General features: G+C 49.7%; 1 protein-coding gene and 1 long non-coding RNA gene across 9 annotated transcripts in view; one reads left to right on the top strand and one right to left on the bottom strand.

Moving 5' to 3' along the window:
* The first annotated feature begins 5,961 nt into the window (after positions 1 to 5,961).
* DENND2A (DENN domain containing 2A) overlaps positions 5,962 to 24,518 on the top strand; it is a 101,920-nt gene continuing 83,363 nt past the window's right edge. For 3 of the 6 annotated variants that reach the window (XM_078438615.2, XM_078438601.2, XM_078438600.2), the window contains exon 1: positions 20,896 to 20,984. In XM_078438615.2, the coding sequence (XP_078294741.2) occupies positions 20,911 to 20,984 (74 nt within the window). In that variant the 5' untranslated portion in view covers positions 20,896 to 20,910. Of the gene's footprint in view, positions 6,587 to 8,277; positions 8,397 to 20,895; positions 20,985 to 24,518 lie in introns of those variants that run through there. The other 3 variants (XM_078438613.2, XM_078438611.2, XM_078438605.2) reach the window with 2 other exon arrangements.
* LOC132679595 (uncharacterized) lies at positions 9,512 to 20,883 on the bottom strand. Of its 3 annotated transcripts, none has more exons than XR_013552430.2 (4): positions 20,544 to 20,880; positions 19,295 to 19,414; positions 12,294 to 14,499; positions 9,512 to 11,936 (listed from the first exon to the last, which is right to left on the bottom strand). It is a non-coding gene; the product is annotated as an uncharacterized LOC132679595 (long non-coding RNA). The 3 variants fall into 3 exon arrangements; XR_013552431.2 differs by having other exon boundaries at positions 9,512 to 11,924; XR_009610241.3 differs by lacking the exon at positions 9,512 to 11,936 and having other exon boundaries at positions 12,290 to 14,499; positions 20,550 to 20,883.

The raw sequence follows: 24,518 nt of genomic DNA, 5'->3' as shown, positions 1-24,518 counted from the left end.
AAGCAGAAAGAATGAGAACCGGTAGCTGCTTTGTGCTTTTTCTGACTGTTTGAGAAGGCGGGAGCTGGGTAGGGCCTGAGGGCCAAGTGGCCTGATCTCCCCGGACACCTGAGACCCGCGAAAGGGAGGTGCCGTGCCCAAGGTCACACTGACATCTGAGGGTAGTCAGATGTCACCTGGCTTGCCTTTGGGCAATATTTTCTATTTTGCTCTAAGTTGATCTGAGAGATAGAGGAAGCAGATCAGATATTAGGGCCTCCCAGGGGCACCTGGGTGGCTCAGTCAATTGAGCGTCCGACTCTTGATTTTGGCTCAGGTCATGGTCTCACAGTTGTGACGTTAAGCCCCACATCCAGCTTGGCATGGAGCGTGGATCCTGCTTGGGATTCTCTCTCTCTCTCTCTCTCTCTCTCTCTCTCTCTCTCTCTCTGTGCCCCTCCCCCACTCATTCTTTCCCTCCCTCCCTCTCTCTCTCTAAATAAATAAACCTAAGGGGCACCTGGGTGGCTCAGTCAGCTGAGCATCCTACTTCAGCTCAGGTCATGATCTCGCAGTTTGTGAGTTCAAGCCCCACATCAGGCTCACTGCTGTCAGTGTAGATCCCACTTCAAATCCTCTGTCCCTCTCTCTCTCTGCCTCTCCCCAGCTCACGCTCTCTCTCTCTCTCTCTCTCTCTCAAAAATAAATTTAAAAAGGGGCGCCTGGGTGGCTTGGTCGGTTCAGCGTCTGACTTCGGCTCAGGTCATGATCTCACGGTCCGTGAGTTCGAGCCCTGCGTCGAACTCTGAGCTGTCAGCACAGAGCCTGGAGCCTGTTTCAGATTCTGTGTCTCCCTCTCTCTCTGCTCCTCCCCTGTTCATGCTCTGTCTCTCTGTCTCAAAAATAAATAAACATTAAAAAAAAAAAAAGTAAAAAAAAAAAATTTAAAAAGCATTAAAAAAAAAAAGATATTAGGGCCTCCCAGAAACATGTTCCTTTAAGCGAGGTGTGGCCTCTGAGAGGCAGTGCAGGGCTTTGCAATTATTTGGAGGTCTAAAGGCTGAGATCAGGTCCTGGGTGAACATTAGCCAGGGGGGTTGAGCTGGCAGGTTTTGAGGCCGTGGGTGCAGCACCCAACTCATAACGTTGTGTGATGGAAACGTTTGGAGAATTCTTGCCTCCCCATTCAGGTTTGAGGAGATCGTCTAGCTGGCCAGGAAGTAGGTCAAGGAAAACTCTGAGAAGCAAGACGGGAGTCTTGTGTCCTGAGCACAGTCCAGAGCTGGTCCGACTGACCTGGCATGTTCTGGAATCACAATGAACAGGAAGAGCTAGAACTGCTCCTACAAACAAATCTGTGACTTCAGAAAAGAGAATCTAAACCATCGCACTCTTGTGTCCCTTCCTCAATGTTCAACTGGGTCTCCCAACAGGAAGAGAATATATGAGTCGAGGGTATTTGGCTTTGCAGGGCTAACATCTGAAACTGCCTGGCGGTGAATGCTGCAGAATGTCCTTGACTTTGTTCTCGGCTTTCTGTCGTAAACACACTAGTTCTTGTAAAGTGATGAATGCCTTAATTCTTTGTGGGGGAAAAAAAATGACCCTCCAAAGCTAAGGGCATGGAAATGCAACAGATGGTTCTTAGGCAAAAATTATGTTATTGTGTTAGCTGCCAATTCAGTGATTCTTTGAGATTTCCAGGGTACCCTGAGAAATGTCAGTGGGTCTATGATGACGAACGTCAGTTACTCCACAGCGCCCCCTCATGGGCCCCCACAACCGCCGGTCTTCCCATGCCAGTACCGAAGGCAGCAGGGCACCCGGAGAGAGGAAGAGAGGGGACAAAGCCATCTCCGCGGAAGACGGGCCCTTCACAGCCAGGAGGGGATAAAGGAACCTGAAGCCTTCAGTGTGGGCCCTGCTCACTGCTTCCCCTGGGTGGCTGCGCCTCTGACCCTCCTCCTGGATGACATTTGATTGGGACCAAGAACAAACCAAACCTGGATTTGAAGTTTGGGTGGGATGGTTGGCTTGGTTTTGTTTCCCCAGAGGGAGGCACATGAGGGTTGTGGCAGATAGGAAGGAACGTGCGTCCAGCTGTCTGTAGGCAGGGGAGCAGAATGGGCCAAGGATGGGTTAGCAATGGAATGAGAAGGGAAGAAGGCAGCGGGCCTCCTATGGAGGAAAAGAGCAGGGGAGCGTTGCTGCTAGTGGGCTCCAGTCAGCCACTGGAGGGCTGTGGAGGAGCTTTGCCAAGGGCATATCAAGGTGAGGCTGTGGATTTTTTCCTGCCCCTAACATAAGTTCCTTCCTCGCTCTACCTCATTCAGATGTCATGCGCTTAAAAATGAGCGATTCCTCTCCCCACACCAGCTTTCTGGATAAAATAATAATAATAACAACACCCAGGGGCACCTGGGTGGCTCAGTCAGTTAAGCACCTGATTCTCAATTTCGGCTCAGGTCATGATCTCATGCTTGTAAGATCGAACCCCGAGTCAGGCTCCGTGCTGAGTGTGGAGCCTGCTTGGGATTCTCTCTCCACCACCGTTCCTCAAATAAACAAATAACTAAATAAACATTTAATAGTAACAACCAAACCTCTCCTCTGTTGTCCGCTGTGTGTATACCTTTCAACTATGCCGCCTGCGTGCCAGTGAGACGAGAGGGCTCCTATCTCTCAAGGGCTGAGAAGGAATGGATCCCGGTGACCCAAGCAGGGGGTCTGCAGTCTCTAAGGAGGGGTGTCAGAGAGGCCTGGGGGAACTGCACTGCCTGAGCCTGGGGGAGCATAGCCAGGACGCGGATTGATCGCTGATCCAGAAATCCCAGTCCGGGGTGGCTGGCACTGGGCAGAACCACTGCTCTCAGACAAGCTGGCATAACAAAGAACCTGGCTTGAGCCAAAAAGGCCTTGGAACTCAGTTTTCCCGTCCATAAAATGTCAGGGATGATATCGGATTGCCCAGGGTGCGGGGAGGATTATGTGGCAAGACCATTCGTGAAGGTGCTCGGTAAATGTTTAGCGTCCGAACAGAATTTAAATTGGGACACCTGGGTGGCTCAGTTAGTTAAGCATCTGACTCCCGATTTGGGTTCAGGTCATGATCTCAGGGTTTGCGGGTTCAAGCCCCATGGGTTCTGCACTGACAGTGTGGGCCCTGCTCGGCATTCTCTCTCTCTCTCTCTCTCTCTCTCTCTCTGCCCCTCCCCTGCTTGCACATGCACTCTCTCTCAAATGAACTTTTTTAAAAAAGGAATTTAAGTGGAAATTAAACAATTTGGGGAAGAGGAGTTGTTCAAAGGCTCCTTTTCAGGCTCTCTCCCCGTCTTCATCAGGCTAGCCTTCTTCCAGCCCTGGGTACTCCTTCCCTTGGTTTATAGCTGAGATGAAGCAGGCTCAGTGCTGTGGTGCAGAAGGCCCTGGACCTAAAAGAGGTTGGGGGGAAGCTCCACTCGGATATGAGAGGAGAAAATGGGCTGCTGTCCTAGGAAAATAGCAAACAGGAGGTGACCGAGAGTGCCCCCAACAGGCCAAACCCAGTACCACACCATTTACTTGCTGATCTGTTTTTAATCCCTCCCAACAGGATGAAGTGGGTTATAACCATTGCTACTTCCACCTTACAGATGAAGACACTGTTAGAGGCAAAGCAACCTGCTCCTGAGCCCGTGCTCCTCGACAGGATGCTGAAGGAAGAGAAGGGAGGGGTAAGAGAGGTTCTGCGGCGCTCCTTGGTTGTTCTAGGTGGAAAAAACAGGATCCGAGATGAAGAAAAATCAACTCTGTCTCCCTCTTCCCATCCACACCTTTCCCGCCTTGAGGCCAGGCAGTATCTCCTACCCTAGACCTCATTTTCCAACATGGAGAGACGTCGAAGACAGACGGGGAGGGCCGGGGGCACTGTTGGAGCAGTCAAGTGTCAGGAACGGGGCGAAGAGGGACCACTGAGAGGGTCTTCCAGGCTCCTGTGCACAGCCCTCACCTTGGATGGCTACCCTGACCTCTGGAGCTGGAGACCAGGGCTTGGGATGGATCAAACACCAGCTGGGAAAGCTCCAGAGAGCCAGGCGGGGCAGGGCCACCCAGGAGAGGCCGAGCACTGCCATGGCGACAGTGGCTGGTAGGCCCAGAGACAGGAGCAGCCGTGGGGTTGGGGGCTCCAACAGGCAGGCAGGGATGGAAAGTCGCAAAGCACAGGCTCCACTCAACAGAGTCCGCCCCAGGGAACTGAGGCAGGGTCTGGTTCTAAAACAAGCTAGTGTGTAGAGCTCAAAGATGAAGGAGCAGAAGGAGTGCTGGCCACCACCAAGGAGTTGCCGCTAAGGAGCTCCCCAGCCAGCCTCCTCTTGGTTTGTCCAGCTGACGTGGGACTGGCAATTTGGAAGCCACGGAATCAAAGGTGACCAGCCTGCGCTGTAGGATTGGGGGAGGCAGCCAGCTGGGCTCTCAGCTCCATTTGCCATTTGCCCCACTTTGCCAGTTTGCCCATGATAACCCAGAGCCCCGGGAGTAATAAACGTTGAAGCCAAGTCCTAGAATTATTTTTTAGAAAGTGAAAAGGTATTGAGTCACCTGGGTGGCTCAATCAGTTGAGTGCCTGACTCTGGATTTTGGTTGAGGTCGTGATCCCAGGGTCGTGGGATCCAGACTGGCTTCAAGCCCCGAATCGGGTTCTGAGCAGAGCATGGAACCTGATTAAGATTCTCTGTCTGTCTCTGTCTCTGTCTCTGTCTCTGTCTCTCACTCTCCCTCTCCCCCACTGCCCCTCTCCCCCATTCGTGTGCTTGCTCTCTCTCAAAATAAAGTGGAAACGTATTAAATGATGCTTCAGCAAACAAAACAATAATTTAAATGCTTATACTTTTAAAAAAAGTAATTTGCTTGTACCTTGCAAATTTGTATTCTGGAAGTTTACTGTGCTTAGTTGAAGTGGGTATAGCATGATGGAGTTTAGGAAGCTTTAACAAGCTCTAGAAAAGCTTCAAAAATCTCACAGAATGAGCAAAACCCTGAGCTAAGGAGACACAGCTTTTTTTCTGTGACTTTTTTTTTTTTTTGAGAGTGAGAGAGTGGGGGAGGGGCAGAGGGAGAAAGAATGTTAAGCAGGCTCCCGGGTCAACAAGGATCCCCACATAGGGCTCCATCCCATGACCCAGACATCATGACCTGAGTGGAAATCAAGACTCCCATGCTCAATCCACTGAGCCATCCAGGCGACGTTCTGTTCTGTGACTTTGATATCTAAATTAGTCCCTCAAATCTTGGGCCCCAGTCTATAAGGACTGCCTAGACAGTATCTAATGTTCCCCATGTTCTGCAATAGTTTTTCTTTTCTCTCTCCTACACACCCCTTTTGTGGATTTATAGGCTAGGGCTCTATCTCCCCACACCCCCCCCCCCACACCCCCACCCCCGTTGCCTAGGCTTTAGACCCTTCCTTCTAGGGGCCCCTGAGCTAAAGACATGAGTGACTTTTCTCTGGTATAGAGATTCGCCTGGAGTCTCCCCCCCACCCCCTCCACACACACACCCATAAATCACCACTGTCAGTTCCATCTCCCTTTCATCAGGGAACTCCTCCGCTCAAAAACCTTCCGTGGCCCCCCATTGTCCTCAGCACGAGAAGCCCACAGCATTTTCGCGTGTACTCCTCCTCTGGCAGTCCCAACTCACGCGATCTGTGTTCCTTGATTGCCCTACGTAAGCGGGGGCAGTGGACACTATAAAGTCGTGTCCCCTCTGGGAAGCTTCTCCTGACTGCCCCCCCCGCCCGGCTTGGGAACCCTTGTGCCCCGCGCTCGCCCCCTCTCCCCCGCCCCCGGGCTTTCGTTGCCTATGTTCTGGTTGTCGGTGCCCCAGCCAGACTGCAAGCTGCAAGGGGCAACAGAGGCGGCTGACTCGCTGCCCGGGACGTCCCAGACCCCAGCGCCGCGCCCGACCCGTAGTAGGTGCCCCACAAACGCGTTTGGCGACGGAGCGAAACGGGCAGGGGGGCAGGGAATGTCGCCGCCGCTTCCGTGCCTGTGTCTCAGGGTCTCGGCCGCCGCCGGGCGCCTCGCGCCAATGGACCCCGGGCCTGGCGGAGGCGGAGAACCCCGCGCCGCCCGGTCTCCAGCGAAGAAAGGGTTAAGCCGCCGTCGCCCTACCCACCCCCCACCCCCCAAAAAAAGGCGAGGGGAAGAGTCCGGCAGAAGGTCCTGTTTACGGGAGCCGCTCGAGTCCGCGCGGCCCTGGGAGAGGCGTTGCCGTGGCAACGGGCCGGGCGCCCGCCAGCTGCGGATGAGCTCACTGGAGCGGCGGCGGCGGGCGGGGGTCGGCGGCGGCGGCGGCGGCGGCGGCGGCGGCGGCGGGGCGCGCGGCCCGGCGGAGAGGACGCGGCAGCCGGCCGAGCCCGCCCTGCACTCGCCCACAGCGGCGGCCGGGCGGCGGGCACGCGAGCGGAGGGCGCGCGGCTCGCGGGGCGCCGGGAGAGGCCCGGCCGACACCAGGGCGGAGGGCTGCGGGGCCATGGCGCCCCGGGCCCCCGCCGCCCGCCGCCCCCGCCCGCCCGGGCGCCCCCGAGCTGCGCCCCGGAGCCCGCGGAGCCGCGGCCCGCCAGGAGGTAGGGCCGGGCCGCGGGACCGAGGAGGGGACGCGCGGGGCGGGGGGCGCCGCGGAGGGGACGCGCCGGCGGGGGGCGGGGGGGTGAGGGGGTCCTGGGGGGAAGGGAGGGGACGGCGGGAGCCGCCCCAGCCCGGGGCTCGGAAGCGGCTCTTTGCAGACTGAAAACCGGGTTTCCCGAGTGCGGACGTGGGGACTGAGGCTCTTCAGCCCGACCTGAGGGACTTGAGCAAAGTGCTGGCCGGACGGCCTTTGGGGGCTCGGCGTGACTTTCAGGGCCGAGTGGGGAAGCCGTCGTCCCGCGCGTCGGAAACCTGCAGAAACTGGGCAGAGCCTGGGTCCGCCGGGCTGTGTCCCAGGGGGCGTGAGTGAGAAAGAGAGAGAGAGTGTGTGTAGAGAAAGAATCCAGTGGGGCTGAGCAGCCAGAGACAACCCCCCCCCCCCCCAACTGGGTCAGAATTTGCAGTCTTGGGAAAGCAGGATGGTCAAGATGATTAAATGCTCTTATTTCTCCCACTTTTCCCCTAAGGAGGGATTTGGGAGCAGATGGAGCCCGGGGAGTTGGGTGTCTCTTAACAACACGGGGTACAGCGATATTTAGGAGAGTCCCAGAGAGCTGGATTCAAACCCTTGAGGACGGCCAGACCCCAGCGGCGGGGTCCTTTCCAGGGGACCCGGTGGGGAAGCTGGGCAGTGCACTCCGGCCGGGCTGGGCAAGGAGAAGTGCAGTGACTCGGGCTCTAAGCGGCCGGTACTGGAGAAGGAGCAGGGGGAATTCTAGCTGGTGTGGAGATGGGCTTCAGGGACCGACTTCTCTAACGCCTCCAGCCACTCAGATAGCAGTGGCCCCAGATTGGTCGTCTTACAGTCGGCACTCCACCGAAATTTTGTTATCAAACCCTACGCCCTTGGTGGTTACGGCATAAAAGAACTAAATCCTGTCTGCTTGCGCTGTCAAGTATTGAACACACCAGCGTGGTGGAGTAGAAAGCCTTTGGCTGGGCTGCTTAGATGGAGCAAAAGTCTGTGAGAAGAGCAAACAGTGACTGTTTTTGAGGAAGGGTAGTGAGTGGAAAGGCTGGTGGAAGAGGATGGCTTTCAGTGCTTTTATTGGGAAGATTTGAAGCCTCCCTGTGTTGTGTAATCGTTCACTTAACAGCACTGTGCTAGGCGTTAGGAACAAACCCAGTGATGAATAAGAGCTCTCTCTTCCTTCCAGAACTCACCATCCCAGCTGGATAGTCAGAAGAATTAAAACCAGGGGTGCCTGGCTGGCTCAGTCTGTAGAGCACGGGACTCTTGATCTGAGGGTTGTGATTTCCAGCCCCACGTTGGATGTAGAGATTACTTAAGAACAAAATCTTACCAAAAAAAAAAAAAATTAAAACCAGTCCTGGGCTGGCCTGGCTGTGGGTGCTACGTGCTAGGGGAACCCAGAGCTGGGCCACTCAGCTCAGGGGAGGCCCACAGTGTAGGTAATGCTGGGACTGAGCGCGGAAAACCTCTTCACCAAGAAAACAAAGCAGGGAAGGCGGTTTCCAGCTGAGGGAACGGAAAGCACAAAGTCACCAAGACAGGGGGAGGGAGAGGGCGGGAGGGTAAGTGTGGGGAGAATTCCCAGTGTGCCCCCAGAGGGAAGGAGGATCTCACCGAAGCTGGGTTCAGATGATGTCCTAGAAAGCTCGCTGTGGTTGTTGGGTGGAGGTCTGGAGGAGGATGTGACCGCGGCTTTGCAGTGCCCGGGCCAGAATTACTGACGCGCAGATGATGGCAATGCTGAGGCAGGATGGACGGATCCAAGAGATTAAGAGGTAGGACCCTGGCGACGGGCACAGGTGAGGTAACTTAGACCAAAACCAAGTGCCGAAAAGCTCGGGAGAAAACAAAGCAAAGCAAAAGGAATGGATATTTTGAATGGCCTGAGTTTAGCAGATTACGACACTTGGACAACGACTTTGGCTCTAAATTTCCTGGCAGCTTAGAGACAAACAAAAATACACTGGATTGCACAGTTTTGGAGTTTGGACAACAGAAAGCTTACAAATTAATTTTCAGAACACAATTTTTCCTGGAATGAACTCAATAGGGAATTTCTCATGAGGAACCTTGTGTAAAGACCAAAGAGTGACAGAGGGAAAAAAAAATGTTCGTTGTGGGTGTTACAAGAGATGGGAAGATACAATTCCACGTGACTGGCTCCTTATACAATCTTCCTGTTTTGACTTGGGAGCACACTGCATTTCTGCGGGCTGCTGAGCGTCAGCTCAGACTTGCGGGCAGTTGGGGCCAGGGGAAATCTAGGCGGAGGAGCCCATGGTCTCAAGTGGAGGAGGTGACACCGGCTTTGATGAATGTAGAGAGCAAAGCACCCCGGGTGCCCACCGTGAAGGGGAAGCAGGCAAGTCGTAGAATGGTCCCCCGGCTGGTAGGCTGAGACTCTGGTCTGCTGAAGGGTCTGGTACGCAGTGTGCATCCAGAAACCCTGACCGAAAGGGAAGCAGGCAGTGGGGGCAGCATTCGAGGATTGTGGTCAGATGGGCAAGTCCACTTCTCACCCCCCACGCCCCATCCCCACCAGATGCCCTCAGACCTGATGTTAAGCCTGCTTCTCCACAGCAGGGAAAGGGTGGGACTCGGGAGACCAGAGATTCACCCTGAGTGAGGCCGGAGGGGGTGGGAATCTTGTTTGCTGCAACACCAGGAATGTCACAGGACAGGGAACGCAGACCCAGAGTTGAGAGGTTCTGCGGACTCCGCCACAGATCCCTTGGCTGGGTCCTTCCCTTTGCTTTCTGAACAAGGGACGGAACCTGAGGAATCTATGTCCATGCATTGCTGCTGTTGAAACCATTTCTTGCTAATTTTAGATGTCTTAAATCAGCACTGAATAGGTGTGAGACTCTACTCCTCCAGCCCCCCTCCCCCATCACTTTCTTAATATTTGTAACTGGGAGTGGCCTGTTAAAACACACATTTGGGGGCGCCTGGGTGGCTCAGCCAGCTAAGTGTCTGACTTCAGCTCAGGTCATGATCTCACAGTTCATGGGTTCCAGCCCTGTGTTGGGCTCTGTGCTGACAGCTCAGAACCTGGAGCCTGCTCTAGATTCTGTGTCTCCCTCTCTCTCTCTGCCTCTCCCCTGCTTGTGCTCTCTCTGTCTCTGTCTCTATCTCTCTCTCTCAAAAATAAACAAACATTAAAGGGGGGTGGGGTGGGGCGCCTGGGTGGCTCAGTCAGTTAAGCGTCTCAGGTCATGATCTCAGGATTTTTGAGTTCAAGCCCTGGGTTGGGTTCTGTGCTGACAGCTTAGAGCCTGGACCCTGCTTCAGATTCTGTGTCTCACTCTCTCTCTGCCCCTCCCCTGCTTGCACTCTCTCTGTCTCTGTCTCTGTCTCAAAAATAAACAAACATTAAAAAAAATAAAAATACACACACACATTTAAATGTCTTAGGGGAGCATTTTTTTTTTTTTAAAGAACAGATGCCTGGGCCCCACACTAGAGAGAGTAAATAAAAATCTCTGAGAATGGGCCCTGGGCATCGATATTTTTGAAAGTCACAGGTGGTTTTAAGGTACAGCCAAGGGTGAGAGTGGCTGCTTTAACAATCACATAAAGGATTCCTTACAGCAGGGGACAGAAACCTCAGATTCCAAAAACAAGGACCCCATAAAATTTAGTTAGGAAGCCCGTTACTCATAATAAAAATCAAATAGCTAATGTGCGTTCAACATCAGAATTTAAAGCCAGCTTGAACAGAGCTAGATACAAAGGCTGGTGGCAGACACATTTGTGTGTATATGAAGTATTTTTTTACAAAAATAGAAATTCTTGGGGCACCTGGGTGGCTCAGTCGGTTAAGCATCCAATTCGTTGTTTTTTTTTTAATTTTTTTTTTTTAACGTTTATTTATTTTTGAGACAGAGAGAGACACAGCATGAACCGGGGAGGGTCAGAGAGAGGGAGACACAGAATCCGAAACAGGCTCCAGGCTCTGAGCTACATTTAAAATATTAAAAAATAAATAAAAATGAAAAAGAGAAACTCTAAAAGCATAATCACAAGGCTTCTGCAGTTAGATTTGTCTAATCCAGCTGTATGCATGCTTCACCTTAGCCCAAACTGAAAACATTTGGTAACTTTCTCTCTTTGCTTGGAACTCACATAAGTCTACTTTTCTTGAGTGCTGAGCTTCTGAGTTCTGGGTACTTTCTACTTGCCTCAAGTAGACACTTCAAGTGTGTTTGTTTTCTAACCAATGTCTTCTGGATTGGAAAGAAGCTGGGAAAATCAGTTTGCAATGGAACATCCATAGAGTCTTAATCAAAAGGAATGAATCTCTACAGGTTGAATTCAGCAACTCTGACAGGATAATAGGGGAAATATTTTGAGGCTCAATGACTTTCCTTATAACACTCAAATACACCTTGCAGGCAGTTGCTTCTTTGGCTGTAGGCAAAGTTGACTCAGCTTCCTTTATGATCTCTGGAACCCCAGCCCCTTCTTTTTTGCTTCCTGAGGGCCCATGGAATGTCTCACAGGCACTCATGAGTGACCCAGGTTGTGTCATGCCCAGTCTCCTGTGTCTAGGCATGGACCCTTCTTCCTCCACAGAGCCAGATGGCCTCCATAGGTACCCCAGGTGATCTTTAAACGCCCCCCCCCACACACACATGCACACACACAGGCTACCCAACAGAAAGACTGACAGACACATGTACCCCTTTAATTATAGGAGAAAAGTCAGTGTCTGGAACTGAGGTGAGTGAGTAGCTCAGTTTTCTACATTTGATGTCCAAAGACAGAATATGTTGGGAAGCCAGAGTCAGACCATCTTTTACCCTTGTGTCAAGATCATTGTCTGATCTGGGCAAGAATGTATCCTGTCGACTCCCAGCTTGCCCAGAGTTAAGCCCTTTGCCAGCTGCAGTCCAGAATTGCTTTGTCTTTGGCTTCTCTTTGATGCATCCATCCTTGGCCTGCAGTTGACTGGAAGAGGGGTGAGCCCTAGACCCCCTTTTCTAACAGGCTGAATTGCCAAAAACTGTTATCTTTTTCTTCTCCCTGGCCTGAGTGAAGGATGGGGTGAATCACCTTCATGGCAAGCTCAGGGAAGAGGTTAGCTTCCCTCAACAGTGGGGAACAAAGAGGTCCCATGGCTCCCCTTCAGAAGGAAATGAGAGTAGGATCGAGCTGGAGTGGGATCAGGACAGGAAGTCCTGACAGTGACCATTTTTTCCATGGTATCCAGGCCTTCCTTGGGCTGTGCGTCTTATCAGGAGGGCTTGTCAGACCAGTTCAAACACAGTATCAAATGCATTTCCTTTCGTAGTTTTGTTTTCCTAAAAAGCATACTATAAAGTTTTAAGATTACTCTTGTACACGTACTTGTATATATACATATATTTTTCTACGTAAACTGTGAAAGTTATATTTGCTATAAAACATTTAAGCAATAAGAAAAAAGAATAAGATGAAAAATGAAAATTTACTGCATACTGTCTCCCTCCTTAAAGGCAATCCCTATTTGGTACATATTCCAAATAGCCTCAGACTTTCTTCTTTGCCTGTAATATGTTTGCTTGTTTGTTTACAGAAGTGGAAACATGCTATCATAATTGAACACTCGTTTGTGAGAATAATTCTGTGGGGGACCTACATAGCCCTACTGTTTCTTTGTATGGATTGCCTTCATTTGTTTAACAAATTACCTGTTTTTGAGCCATTGGTTGCTTCTGAGTTTAGCCACTACAAACACTCTGGGTCACTTGTTCCAATAGTTCTGTAAGATAAATTCCCAGAAGTGCAGTCGCTAGATTAAAATAGATTTCAAAGCCAAATGGATATTGAATATATTTGTGCCCAGTGACGTATAATTTAAAAATGAGATCCTGATGCTCAGCCTTAGAAACAAAAACAAAAACAAAAAACAACTGCAAAATGTATTATTACCTCTCTCTCCCTTAACCCAAGCATTACCACCCCAGCTCCCCACCGAATTTACTCTGAATTTCTATGTAAGTTAATACAAAAATTAAAATCCATAGTGTGGTACATTCATAGAGGCAGTCTACTATTTTGAGTTATATTAAATTTAAAAAGGCAATATATTAACATTATGATCTCTAGGAGATTTTTTATGTTTTGTAGTTTGTGATCCAACAAACCATCTTAATTTTTGTCTCTTGCTGTTGGTTTCATGTTCCCACAACCTCGATCCCACATAATCACGATTCCACATATTGTGTAGGCGGGAACCTGGGATGGGTGGGGTGGGTTCCACACAAGAGTCAACCCAGTGCAGTAATCTAACGTGCCTCCCTCTTTCTCCCTCGTTCTTGCTTCTCAGAAAAAAATGTAGTCAGGGTTGTGTTTGACTTAGCAGCAAGTTCTCTGCGAATTCACTATGGGGAATGGATAGGGGAACCATAAGATACAAACCGGGCCACTTTGAAAGTAAAAAGGGAGCGCTTAAGATAAGTTGTTGGGGCCCCTGGGTGGCTCAGTCAGTTAAGCAGCTGACTCTTGATTTTGGCTCAGGTCATGATCTCACAGTTTCATGAGTTCAAACCCACGTTGGGCTCTGTGCTGACAGCGTGGATCATGCTTGAGATTCTCCCTCTTTCCCTCTTTCTCTGCCTCTCTCTGTCTCTCTGTCTCTCTCTCTCAAAATAAATAAATAAACAAAATTAAAAAAAAAAAAAAAAAAGGTAAGTTGTTAATTGATCTACAACAGGCCTGCCCTGGGACTATCCCTGGAAACTGCAACTTGTGGGCGCCCCGGGAAAGGGTGAGAGTTGGCCATTATCTGTCCGTTCTCCCTGCTGGTCCAGGGGCATTGACACAAGCAGAAATGAGTTTGCACCATCCCTCTGCCCCCCCAGCCTTTCTTAGCCCCCCTAGAGTAGAGCCCAAAGCGCAGGGAAGGAGGAGGGGTCAGCTGGATAACCCGGTGCTGCATGTGAACTTCTCATTCCCACTAAAGGAGTCAGAGGAGTTGGACACTCCTGTCCCTGCCCACCCCCAGCTCACCATGGGAAAAAAAAAAAAATCACTGACTGCCTTTTCTCAGCAAATTGGAACCATTGAAGCAGGACACTTCTATCATTTTGTCTGTGCTTTCCATGTCCCTGTGAATTACAGGCTCAACCTCCCTGGATGTCCCATTTGTATGGGATCAGCAAATCGGGATTAAAACTCACCTTGTGTGGTCAGGGGAGATGTTAGTTGGGGGAGAAGCCACAGAGCACTGATCTGATCACTGGGCAGGGGTGACGGGGGCACCTGAGGTTTAGAACTTGCCTCCCCTACAGCTGGAGCAGGCCAGCTTCTCAGCCACAGACTCGCCCAGGGTGGAGACTGGGAAGACACAGAGGAACTTCTCGAAGCAGCTTGCCGGTGCTCTGGGCTTCTCTGCCAGAAAACGTCTCCAGCTCTCTGGGGGTGCAGGGGGGTTCTCTGCTTAATACTCTGACTTGCGGGTGAGAGTGGTTCAGATGTGGAATGAAGTGTGTGGTCATCCAACCCCCAGCAAAGCTCCCCGGCATCTTGTGGCCGCTGTCATCCTTTACATCTGGCCCATTTCACCATCTGTGTCGGTGACAGGCAACAAACACAACAAACACACACAAGCTCCCAGGACATCAAAAAGAGACCAGTGCTCTCTGTTTACCCTCCAGCTGAACTGGTGCATCTAATAGGGTGAAAAAATGTCAGAGAAAATTAACCCCCTAATGCCTCCCAGAACATGGAGACTTAGAGGTCTCAGCAGTGTCGAGGGAGGGTCCCAGAGGTTCTCCTTTCCCCTGAACCCTGGATAGCCCGGATCCGGGGCCTGGGGCAGAGAGGAGGGAGTTGGGGAGAGGGTCAAAGAGACAGCTTCTTTGGTTCAGGCTCCAGGTTCAAGCTGCCAACCTCCTGGAGGAAAAGAGAAGGAGGGGGTTTCAGGATGGGGACCTGGAACAGCAGGAAGAGCCCCCGGGGGCAGGTCCACCAGCAACCCCCCCCCCCCAAGTCCCTGAAATCTGGCTTCCTTCCCTAACCCTCTGCTGAGACCTTATCCTAAGTTTCTAATGAAGCCTGTTCACTGTTCTTTAGCTCCCTAGTGTACGTGACACCCCTGACCCAGGTCAAGGTTGATGGAGAACTGATGTGCACTGATACACTGTCCACTTGTCAGAATGCCTAATGCTTCTGAACCACTTAGTAAGCAGTCGCTGCCCAAGCTCTCAGTGTCCCACATTCCTGGGAACCCCAACCGCCCCAGATCCAGCCATCACAGGGTTCACCATAAGGCCAATTCTCATTGGCTGGTGTCCCAGCCACACCTTTGTTAAGTACTCTGCGTATTGCACAAGATTTTGGTTATTCTAATTATCTGTAGAAAAGGGGATCTTCACTGATTCATTTTCTTTTTCTTATTCAACAAGCATTTGTACCTCACCCATAGTAGCCTAGCGTGGGTTAGGCACTGCAGGGGAATAAAAAGAAGCCCAACCCTCATGTCCTACCACTGTCTAGTTGGAAGGCCCAGATGAGGACACACAAAAAGAAACTGAGTCAGTGGGGCACCTGGGTGGCTCAGTGGCTTGGGCATCTGACTCTGGCTCAGGTCATGATCTCACGGTTCGGTTCGTGGGTTCAAGTCCCGCATCGGGCTCTGTGCTGACAGCTCAGAGCCGGGAACCTGCTTTGGATTCTGTCTCCCTCTCTCTGCCCCTCCCCCTGCTCACTTGCTCTTTCTCTCTCTCTCAAAAATAAATAAACACTGAAAAAATTTGAAAAAAAAAAAAAAGAAAGAAACTGAGTGAAGCTGAGTAACAAGGGCAATGTAAGAGTGCCCCGTGCCTATTTCTTCACTCTCTGCACTTTTCTCTCAGGGATCTCCTTCATGCTCACAGGTTCGCGGGCTCCCTCCCAGATTTGCACCCCCAGGGGTGTTCTTTCACCAGACCCCTAAATCTTTCCCTCTGACTGCCTACTCCACATGGCTCCTCTTGAATGTGCCATTTTAACCCTATCATGTCCAAAAGAGTGTGTTTCTCCATTCTGTATTCTCTTTATTTTCCCAGGTGAGCAAGTCTTAGCTCCTCCTCCTTCCTTTCAGGACATCCCCCAGTGTAAGCCACCAAGCCATTCCACCTTCTCCTGGCTCACGTCCCATCGGTCCCTGTGTCCCAGGTGGGAGAGTACCTTCTTGCCCTTGCCTCACCTGCAACCTTCTCCTTTCCCAGCTATTGGAACCCAGTCTCATCTTAAGGGCCACCAGGTCCGACCTCTTCTTTGAGGCAGTCTGTGGCTATTCCGACTTCCGTTGCCCACCTCTGCGTTCCTCCAGTTTGTATTCGTTTGGTAACATCCGCCACTGTGGTTCAAATTTAGTCCTTAAACTCGTGAACCGTATGTCAGTCATTCCCTGGACTAATCTTGTCGTTTGGTCGTGAACAACTGCAGTCTTTTACTGCCATTCGGTTGTTTGGGTTTATAGCTGTTATTCCTCCCTCTAGGAGGCAGGGACCATCCCATATACTTGTGTATTTCCCAGCATCCCCCCACCACCCAGCACCTCACGCTCTTTGATTCGTCTTACTGATTAAATTCAAATCTCTCCATGCTGGCCCAGATGAGCTAAATAAAGTCATAGGGGAAAGACCATTTCCCTTTCTCAAAACCTAGCTAAGTAAAAATGAACATGTTCCCAGGCATTGCACAACTTGCAAGTACCAAACACCAGAGACAGATAGTAAACAAACAGAGCCAGGGCCTCGGAGTTCAGGGAGCCAGAAGACGGAGGGGGAGGGGAGTCAGGATGAGCCGGCTGTGCCGATCTCAGTGGGCTCCTCCTACTTTCACATCCAGCTCTGAAGCTGAGCCTGAGCACGTCCTGGTTCCTACTGAAAAGGAAGAGGGGTCAGCTCCCCTTCCAATGTCAAAACCAACTCACACAGATTACATTGTAACAGCAACTCGTGCTTGGGAGGGTTTTGCAGCTTTACCACACTTGCAGACAACTGAGGCTGGGTCAGTAGCCCTGCAGATGAGTTGAGGAGGTATTATTATCATGGACACAAGCTCCTGTGTTATTACTCCTGTTTGTATTATTTGGCAGAGTTAAGCTTGCTTTATTACAGAAGGGACGTGTGGAGCACTTTTTACAGGACATGTGCTGTGCTGAATGCTTTACAGGTGCATTCTCATTGAATCCTCACTTGCAGTCTTTCAAAATAGGTGCTACAATTATCACAGTTTTACAGAGGAGAGGACTCTTTGCAAAGTAACTTGTCCAAGGTCCCACAGCCTCAAGTGACAGAATGGGAATTTGAGCCTGGGTCTATTTGCAAACTCTTTGCTTTTAACCCCATCTCTCAAGGCCTTTCCCAGAACGGGGAGCTGTGGCAGAGAGGCCTGGGCCCCCTTCTCCCTCTCTGGGCTCGGGAGCCACGGTGCTGGCCCCGGGAAAGGGGGTGCGAGATGACGTCTTCCTCTAAGATTGCTGCCTTTTGTCCAAATGTGCTGGCCAGGAGCCAAGCTGGAAACTCTCTGCTCATGGAAAGAAAGAGAACAGAAGCCAGCAAAAGAGGGTGGGAAAGGGTCTGAGGGGGAGGAAAGGAAGAGGAGGGCAGGAATTAGGGAGAGAGGAGGTGGGAAAGTGAGGAGTTTGGGGCAGCACAGCTGGAGTCAGAGATGGGTGTCAGGAAGCAAATAAAATATGCCTTTCAGGTGCATCCCTTCAAGTGGCTACCTCGTGGTGTGGTGTGGCAGCCAGCCCTGGGAGGCACAGGCCCCTGGGAGGCACAGGCCTGGGGGCTCTCCAGGTGCCCAAGGGTCAGGACAGATGGGGCAGGGGGCCCTGCCTCCCCTCTTAGTATTAATGTTCGGTGAGGTCAGGTTACAGTGAACATCAGGAGAGCATTCAGAGGAAAAATAAGTCACAAAATGGCAGCCTGAGGGCTGCTTCTGGAAGTGGAAGAGAGGGCCAGGCAGTGCCTTGGTGCCAGGGTGTTCATGGTGGGCAGGAAGGAGATGGAGGGGAGCTAGGAGAGGGGATGGGTGCTGGGTACTTGGAATAAAATCCAAGTAACAGTTTTACTGAGTAGCTACTCTGTATCCAGGAGGGGAAGGTCTGTACCCTGCCCCCCCCCCCCCCCCCCCCGCCGGGCATTTATTTGGGTGTTAGGCACTGGACCTTTGAATCTGACAACCTGGATTTATTCAGCATGCATGTGACCTTGGGAAAAACTTACTCCCTCCAGGCCTCAGTTTCCACATCTGTAAAGGGGAGGCAATAGTAGGGTTGGTGTGAGGATTCAACAAAACAATCCATGTAGAATCTTGCCTAGAGAATAGTAGATGCTCAATAAACGTTAGCCATGCGTTCATTATTGCAGTTGGAAGTGGCAAACATGTGGACCTTGGGTAAAAAGTATTTAAATAATAGTCGAAGCACGCTTATTAGATGATCAAACGTAGATAAGTTAATAACTGCTCTAGAAATTCAGAAGAGCGGGGAAGAACTTTAGTTTGTGGGGTGGTCACAGTAGGTTCTGTGGAAATTTCAAACTAGATTTTGAGGGCTTGGTGGGAATATAATAGCAAAGAAAAGGGAGGGTGACAGCCGAGGGAAAGAACATGAACAGAAGTGCGGGGATGGGAACGTTCCAAATCGCTGAAGTGCAGGAGTATTTGCCACTGGACTGTTCTAGCTCCTCTTGCCCGCGGTGTAAACTTGGGCAACGTATTTCATTTACATCCACTTCAGCTGCAAAAACAGCTGATCGCCAGGATGCTGCATCCAATGGAAGGGCGTCTGGGTGTCCCCTAACAGAGCCGCCCTCTCTGTCTGCGTCTGGGTGGTTTCTTGCTGGGTCCCTCCTCTCCGTGTTTCAGTGCCGTTCTTTCCCTGTTTGTTTACTTCTCAGTCTTTGTCTTTCTTTCTGATTCTCTGTTTCAACTTCTATCTTACCCTCAGTCTCCAGTTCATTTCTTTTAACCTGCTAACACTAAGTCTCTTTTCCTCCCTGGAATAGGGCAGGGAAGCTCTGAACACTGTATCTGTTCATTTGTCTTTTTATAAAAAGAAAAAGCAGGGGTGCCTAAGTGGCTCAGTTGGTTTAAGCATCCGACTCTTGATTTCGACTCAGGTCATGATCCCATGGTTCCTGAGATAGAGCCCCACGTCGCTGCTTAGGATTCTCTCTCCCTCTCTCTCTCTCTTCCTCCCTCCCTCCCTCCCCTGTGTGCATGCGCGCGTCCTCTCTCTCTCTCTCTCTCTCAGAATACACAAATAACTTTAAAAAAGAAGAGGGGCGCCTGGGTGGCTCAGTCAGTTAAGCATCCGACTTCGGCTCTGGTCATGATCTCGCCCTCCGGGAGTTCTAGCCCCGCGTTGGGCTCTGTGCTGACAGCTCAGAGCCTGGAACCTGTTTCAGATTCTGTGTCTCCCTCTCTCTCTGACCCTCCCCCGTTCATGCTCTGTCTCTCCCTGTCTCAAAAATAAATAAACATTAAAAAAAAATTTTTTTTAAATAAAAAAGAAGAAAAAGCATTCCATGGGAGCCAGTGGCTAAAGTTACCTCGCGTCTGTAGGGCAAATGCTTTTGTTTTTTGTCGCTGTTTAAAAATCTCTCAACATCCTAAGACCAAAAACATTTCTTACTTAAAGAACAAAACAAAAACAAAACAAACAAACACCAACCACCAAAAACCCACTAACCTCAGAAATCTCTCTGGGTTTCTGAAGAGGTGGGCTGACCAAGAAGAGAGGAGAACCACCTTCATCAAGAACACGGAACTAGTAGACCCAGGTTCTTCTTTCCATAGAAACAGGAGTCATCTGGGGAAAGGAAAGGAGCGTGGAGCTGGTGAGTGAGCCCTGGACGGGGCCACGAACCCTGGGTCCTGCTTCTGCCTTAGCCATCACCCAGCAGGGTGTCCAATAAGGTGAGCCACAAAACTCTTGGGCCACAGTGTCATCGTTTCTAGCCCCAACTCCCCCCAACCCCCGCCGATCCGTCCCCTTTCTGTGCTCATATTTAGTAGCTTCTCCAAGCCAGGGGCCTTTCTGACTTCATTATGTGTCCCCTCCCCTTTTTTTCTTTGAATTTCCTCACTAGGCTGGGGCCTCCTAAAAGCACTGTCATTTACAGGCCGGATTCCCAGTACTGACTGGGTCACAAGGGTAGAATTGCTGAGGCGAGGAGGATGTGGAAGGCTGGGTCAGCCCGTGCAGGCGTCATTCCCAACAGGGTCCTGGGAGAAGGGGCTCAGCATTTCCTGAAAGGAAGTGACTCCCATAAATAGACAGAGGGATGGGAAAAGGATTCGTCCATCCCTTCCCTCCTGTCAACTCGGCTCTTCCTTCTGTTGTCCAGACTATGCAAACTCTTGCAACTCTTGCGAACGTTTTTCATTCAAATGTGTCCCTGCCAGTGTGTGTGTGTGTGTGGGGGGGGGGGGGGGGGGGGGGATGTGATATCTGCTTTCTTGTATATATATCGCAGATCTAAAATAAGAACTGAGGAAGGCGTGCGTGCCTTTTATTTGTTCATTTACCCACAGTAACCTCTCATTAGTCCATTCCAATAAAAAGCTGGAGTTTTTGTCAGTGGCGTTTTATTGGCAAGAAAGGAAGGAGAGTGTTCATCTTCTGATTCCATGTCCTATTTCAGGGTTCATTCAAGGGTTCAGCAGCTCTCCTGTAATAAGGCTTATAATATGCTCTTCAGCTTCTTGGAAAGGTTAGGTCTCAGGATAACTTTACTAAGAAGTTTCCGGCACCTCCAGTGCCATGAAGAGTCTCCGCAGGGAGAGAAAGGGACTTCTTGAGAGCTGCTCTTCTGACCCTCAGTCGTGTAACGGGAAAGATCAGAGAGCACCCAACCTCCTGCGCCAGGCTGGAGGCAAACCCAGTGGGGCTTGCTCAGCTTCAGCCATACGGTTGCAGATTCATGTTTAAAACTCACACATACAGTAGCTTTACTTTTTCGCTTTGGGAAAGTAGTTGAATGTAGCAGCTGAACACAGATTGAACAGGACACTGCATGAAGATGTCTGGTGGCACCCATGGGCAGAAGTGCAGCCTAGCCTCAGCAGGCGACTGGATCCAGGGGGTGCCAGGCCATCTTTGCACTGGCATCATTCTCTCCAACAGCCCAGCCCTCCGCTCCTTACTCCGCAGAGTGGAAGATGGCCACCTCGCAGCACTCGTTTCTGTCTTCCAGGACACAGGTTGACGCCACTCCCTAGGAGTGAAATCTGATTGGTCCGACTTGAGTCAGGCCTCCTCTGGAGCCAATCAGCTGTGGGTGGAGGTGGGCTCCTCACTCAAACATGGCTGCCAGTGACCTTGGGACCCTTCGAATGAAGGATGGGGCAGTTTGTAGAAAAAGGGAACTGCTTGTGAGGTAGGCAAGCTCGCATAGCGCCTGCCGTATCTACTACTTGGGTCATGTTTCTTTAACCATTTCGTGTTCATTTGTTTTACCATTGTATTCATAAGTATCCTAGTTTCGCTAAGTACTTTGCCAGAGATACTGCTTGTGAAGGAAGCAATGACATTCTAGAGCAAGGGCTCTGGGGCTAGACAGGTCTCTTTTAAAATCTAGGCGTGCCTGGGTGGCTCAGTCGGTTAAGCGTCGGGTCTCGCTCACGTCATGATCTGGCGGTTCGTGAGTTTGAGCCTACATCGGGCTCTGTGCTGACAGCTCAGAGCCTGGAGCCTGCTTCGGATTCTGTGTCTCCTTCTCTCTCTGCCCCTCCCTAACTTATACTCTGTCTCTCTATGTCTCTCAAAAAATAAATAAATGTAAAAAAAAAAAAAACAAAAAAAAAGTTAAAAAAAAATCATGTACCTGTTGGTACATGATGCTAGATACTTAGATTCATCCTTCCTCCCCCATCCCACCTTCCTTCCTTTCTTTTTTTTGGTAATAGCTTTATTGAAGTATAATTCACTTACCATAAAAATTCATCCATTTAAAGCCTACAATTTCATGGTTTTTAGTGTATTCACAAAGTTGTGCAACCACCACCACAGTGGTTTAGAATATTTTCATCACAGGGAAGAAGAAACCCATACTCCTTAGCAACCACTTATCTCCTTTCTGTCTCTATAGCTTTCCCTGTTATAGACATTTCATATAAATGGACTCATACGATATATGGGCTTTTGTGACTGGCTTGTTTTCATTTAGCATAATATTTTCAAGGTTCACGTTGTAGCAGGTATCAGGACTTTGTTACTTTTAGGGCTGGGCAATATTTCATGGTATGGATATACCACATTTGGGTTCTCTCTTCATCAGTTGATGGCGTTTGGATTATTTCCACTTTATGGCCATTCTGAATAATGCTGCGATGAATGTAAGCGTAGAAGAACATATGTGGACATATGTTTTCATTTGTCTTGAGAGATGCATTATTTCTGTAATTATGTTTGCGAAGAGCTTAAATCAATGCCTGACAGATCACCGGATGTAGCAGTGCTCATTTCTTTACCCTGACTTTCTCAAAGGTTATGAATGAAAGCTATTTCCTGCTTGCTGCCCTTAGAAGAAAGTCGGGCTCCCTAAAAGGCCTGACCCCTGTGGGTCAGACTCTGAGGTTACTGTCCCCAAGGGGTCCTGGCATCACCAATTAGCAGACTCTTGCATCAGGTTGTGAGAGGTCTCAATCCTGGGTGGTTCTAGTTAAAGATACTGAGGGAGCAGATAAGGAGGTTTGAGGACCAAACTACAGAATTTGGAGTGGAGAGTTACGAATTCCCTATCCTGTCTCTTAAACAATCATGATTCTGGGCAAGTCTCTGAACCTTGATTTTCTCACCTTCAAAATGAGGATAACAGTAATGCGTCTGGAAATTGGTGGGAGGGAGTGGGCTTCTGTATGTTATCATGTGTGTATACTATGGGTGCTGCACAATGTATTGTAAGCTCTAGGGCTGTCCTAGAAAAAGTCAGATTTTTGAAAATCCACTGAAATCACAGTGGGTTCTGAAGGCAGTTGGAGCCCCTCTGGGGTTATGGCAGGCACGGGTCAGATCCTTCAGGGGCTGGTGTTAACCGTTCAAGGCTGCAACCCATCATGTGAAACCCGTTCTTGCCTGCAGCTGGTTCTCTGGCTCAGAGAAAGATGCGGGTTATCCTCCTGCAGTTCACTACTTCTGCAAGCACATCGGATTTTCTTTTTTTAAGTAGGCTCCATGCCCAGCGTGGGGCTTGAACTCAAGACCCTGAGACCAAGAATTATATGCTCTATTAACTGAGCCAGCCAGGCGCCCCAGGCACATCAGATTTGCGGGGTGATCTTACACGAACACCTTTGGGCTGTTTGGTTATTCCAGCATCATTTATTTAAAAAGTCCATCTTTGCCCTAGTGATTTAAGATGCCACCTTTATCATATATAAAGTTATTTTTTTTTTAATTTTTATTTATTTTTGAGAGAGAGAGAGAGAGACAGAGTGCAAGCAGGAGAGGGGCAGAGAGAGGGAGACACAGAATCCAAAGCAGGCTCCAGGCTCTGAGCTGTCAGCACAGAGCCCGACGCGGGGCTCGAACCCACAAACTCTGAGATCATGACCTGAGCCAAAGTCGGAGGCTTAACCCACTGAGCCACCCCATCACCCTTGCCATATATAAAGTTCTATGTGTGGTTGGGTCTAGGTTTTCTGTTTTGTCCCCCCAGTGTATTTATCTATTTTTATAATGCTACCACACTGTTTTAGTCACAGAAGCTTTAGAGTATGTTTTAATATATGATCGTGGGCCCCAAACCCCACCTCCCCACACACATTCTTTTTTATTGTTCTTCTTTCATTTTTCATAGTATTTTTCTTCTTTCATTTTTCTTAGCTCTTCTTGCATGTCGAGTATTTAGGTTTTAAAGTTTTCATTGTCCTCCTGGGAGGTCCTGGTGGAGGATCAGAGTGGGTTGGGGGTTGAGTTGTCTTTTGCACCTGGCTGTGCTTACTTACTTTACTAAACTGGTTTTGTAAGATTCTGTTTTCTTTCAAATTCATGAGCATTTAAGACTTCTAGTGCCTGGATAGAACTTACTTTCCCTAAACCTTCCAAACAGCATTTTAAAGCAGTCTTTAATAGAGTGTTAGAACTTGGTAAACTTGCATGAAGCGTTTATAAGACTTTTCTGTAATATTCTGGCAACTGGGGGCACCTGAGTGGCTCAGTTGGTTAAGGTCCAGCTCTTGATTTCAGCTCAGGTCATGATCTCAGGGTTTATGGGTTTGAGCCCCGCATTGGGCTGCACAGACAATGCAGAGTCTGCTTGGGATTCTCTGTCTCCCTCTCTCTCTCTCTCTCTCTCTCTTTCTCAAATAAATAAAAAAGTATTCTGGCAATTGTTCTTCAAACTTGAAATCATTTCTGAATAAAAAAAATCTGTAAGGTCATTAGGCTTAGGGTAATATCTTAGTAAAAGCTTTCAGAAAATCTGCACAAATTGTATTCACAGATTCTGCCTTGGTTCACATGTTGATTGACCCCTGCAGTGGAATCCAGCCACTCAGTTCAGTGTAACCTCCTTATGGAATCGGTGCTGCTTTTCATTCAGTGGTTTGTGCCTCTTTAAGTGTTTAGTCATCCTGAGATTATGCAAACATCTATGCAAAGGAAATTCAGCCCATCCTTCAAGCCCAGGCCCACAAAGGATCTTGCCTTCACTCTTTTGTATCAGAGACACTCTTGTGCGTCTTTCCCTCCAGCTCTATTGAGATATAATTGACCTGCAACATTCTGTAAGTTTAAAGTATGCAACATGATGATGTGATATACGTATACATTGTGAAGGTTAGTTAACACATCTGTCACCTCGCAGTTAACTTGTGTGTGTTTGCAGTGAGAACATATAAGATCTACTCCTTTAGCAACTTTCAAGTGCATAGTACAGTCTTGTTATGTGCATCTTCTTTCCTGTACAAGA

Source organism: Panthera onca, chromosome A2, assembly GCF_046562875.1.
Source record: "Panthera onca isolate mPanOnc1 chromosome A2, mPanOnc1 haplotype 2, whole genome shotgun sequence".
In the NCBI taxonomy this organism is placed as follows: Eukaryota; Metazoa; Chordata; class Mammalia; order Carnivora; family Felidae; genus Panthera; species Panthera onca.
This window is presented reverse-complemented; position numbering and strand designations above follow the sequence as displayed.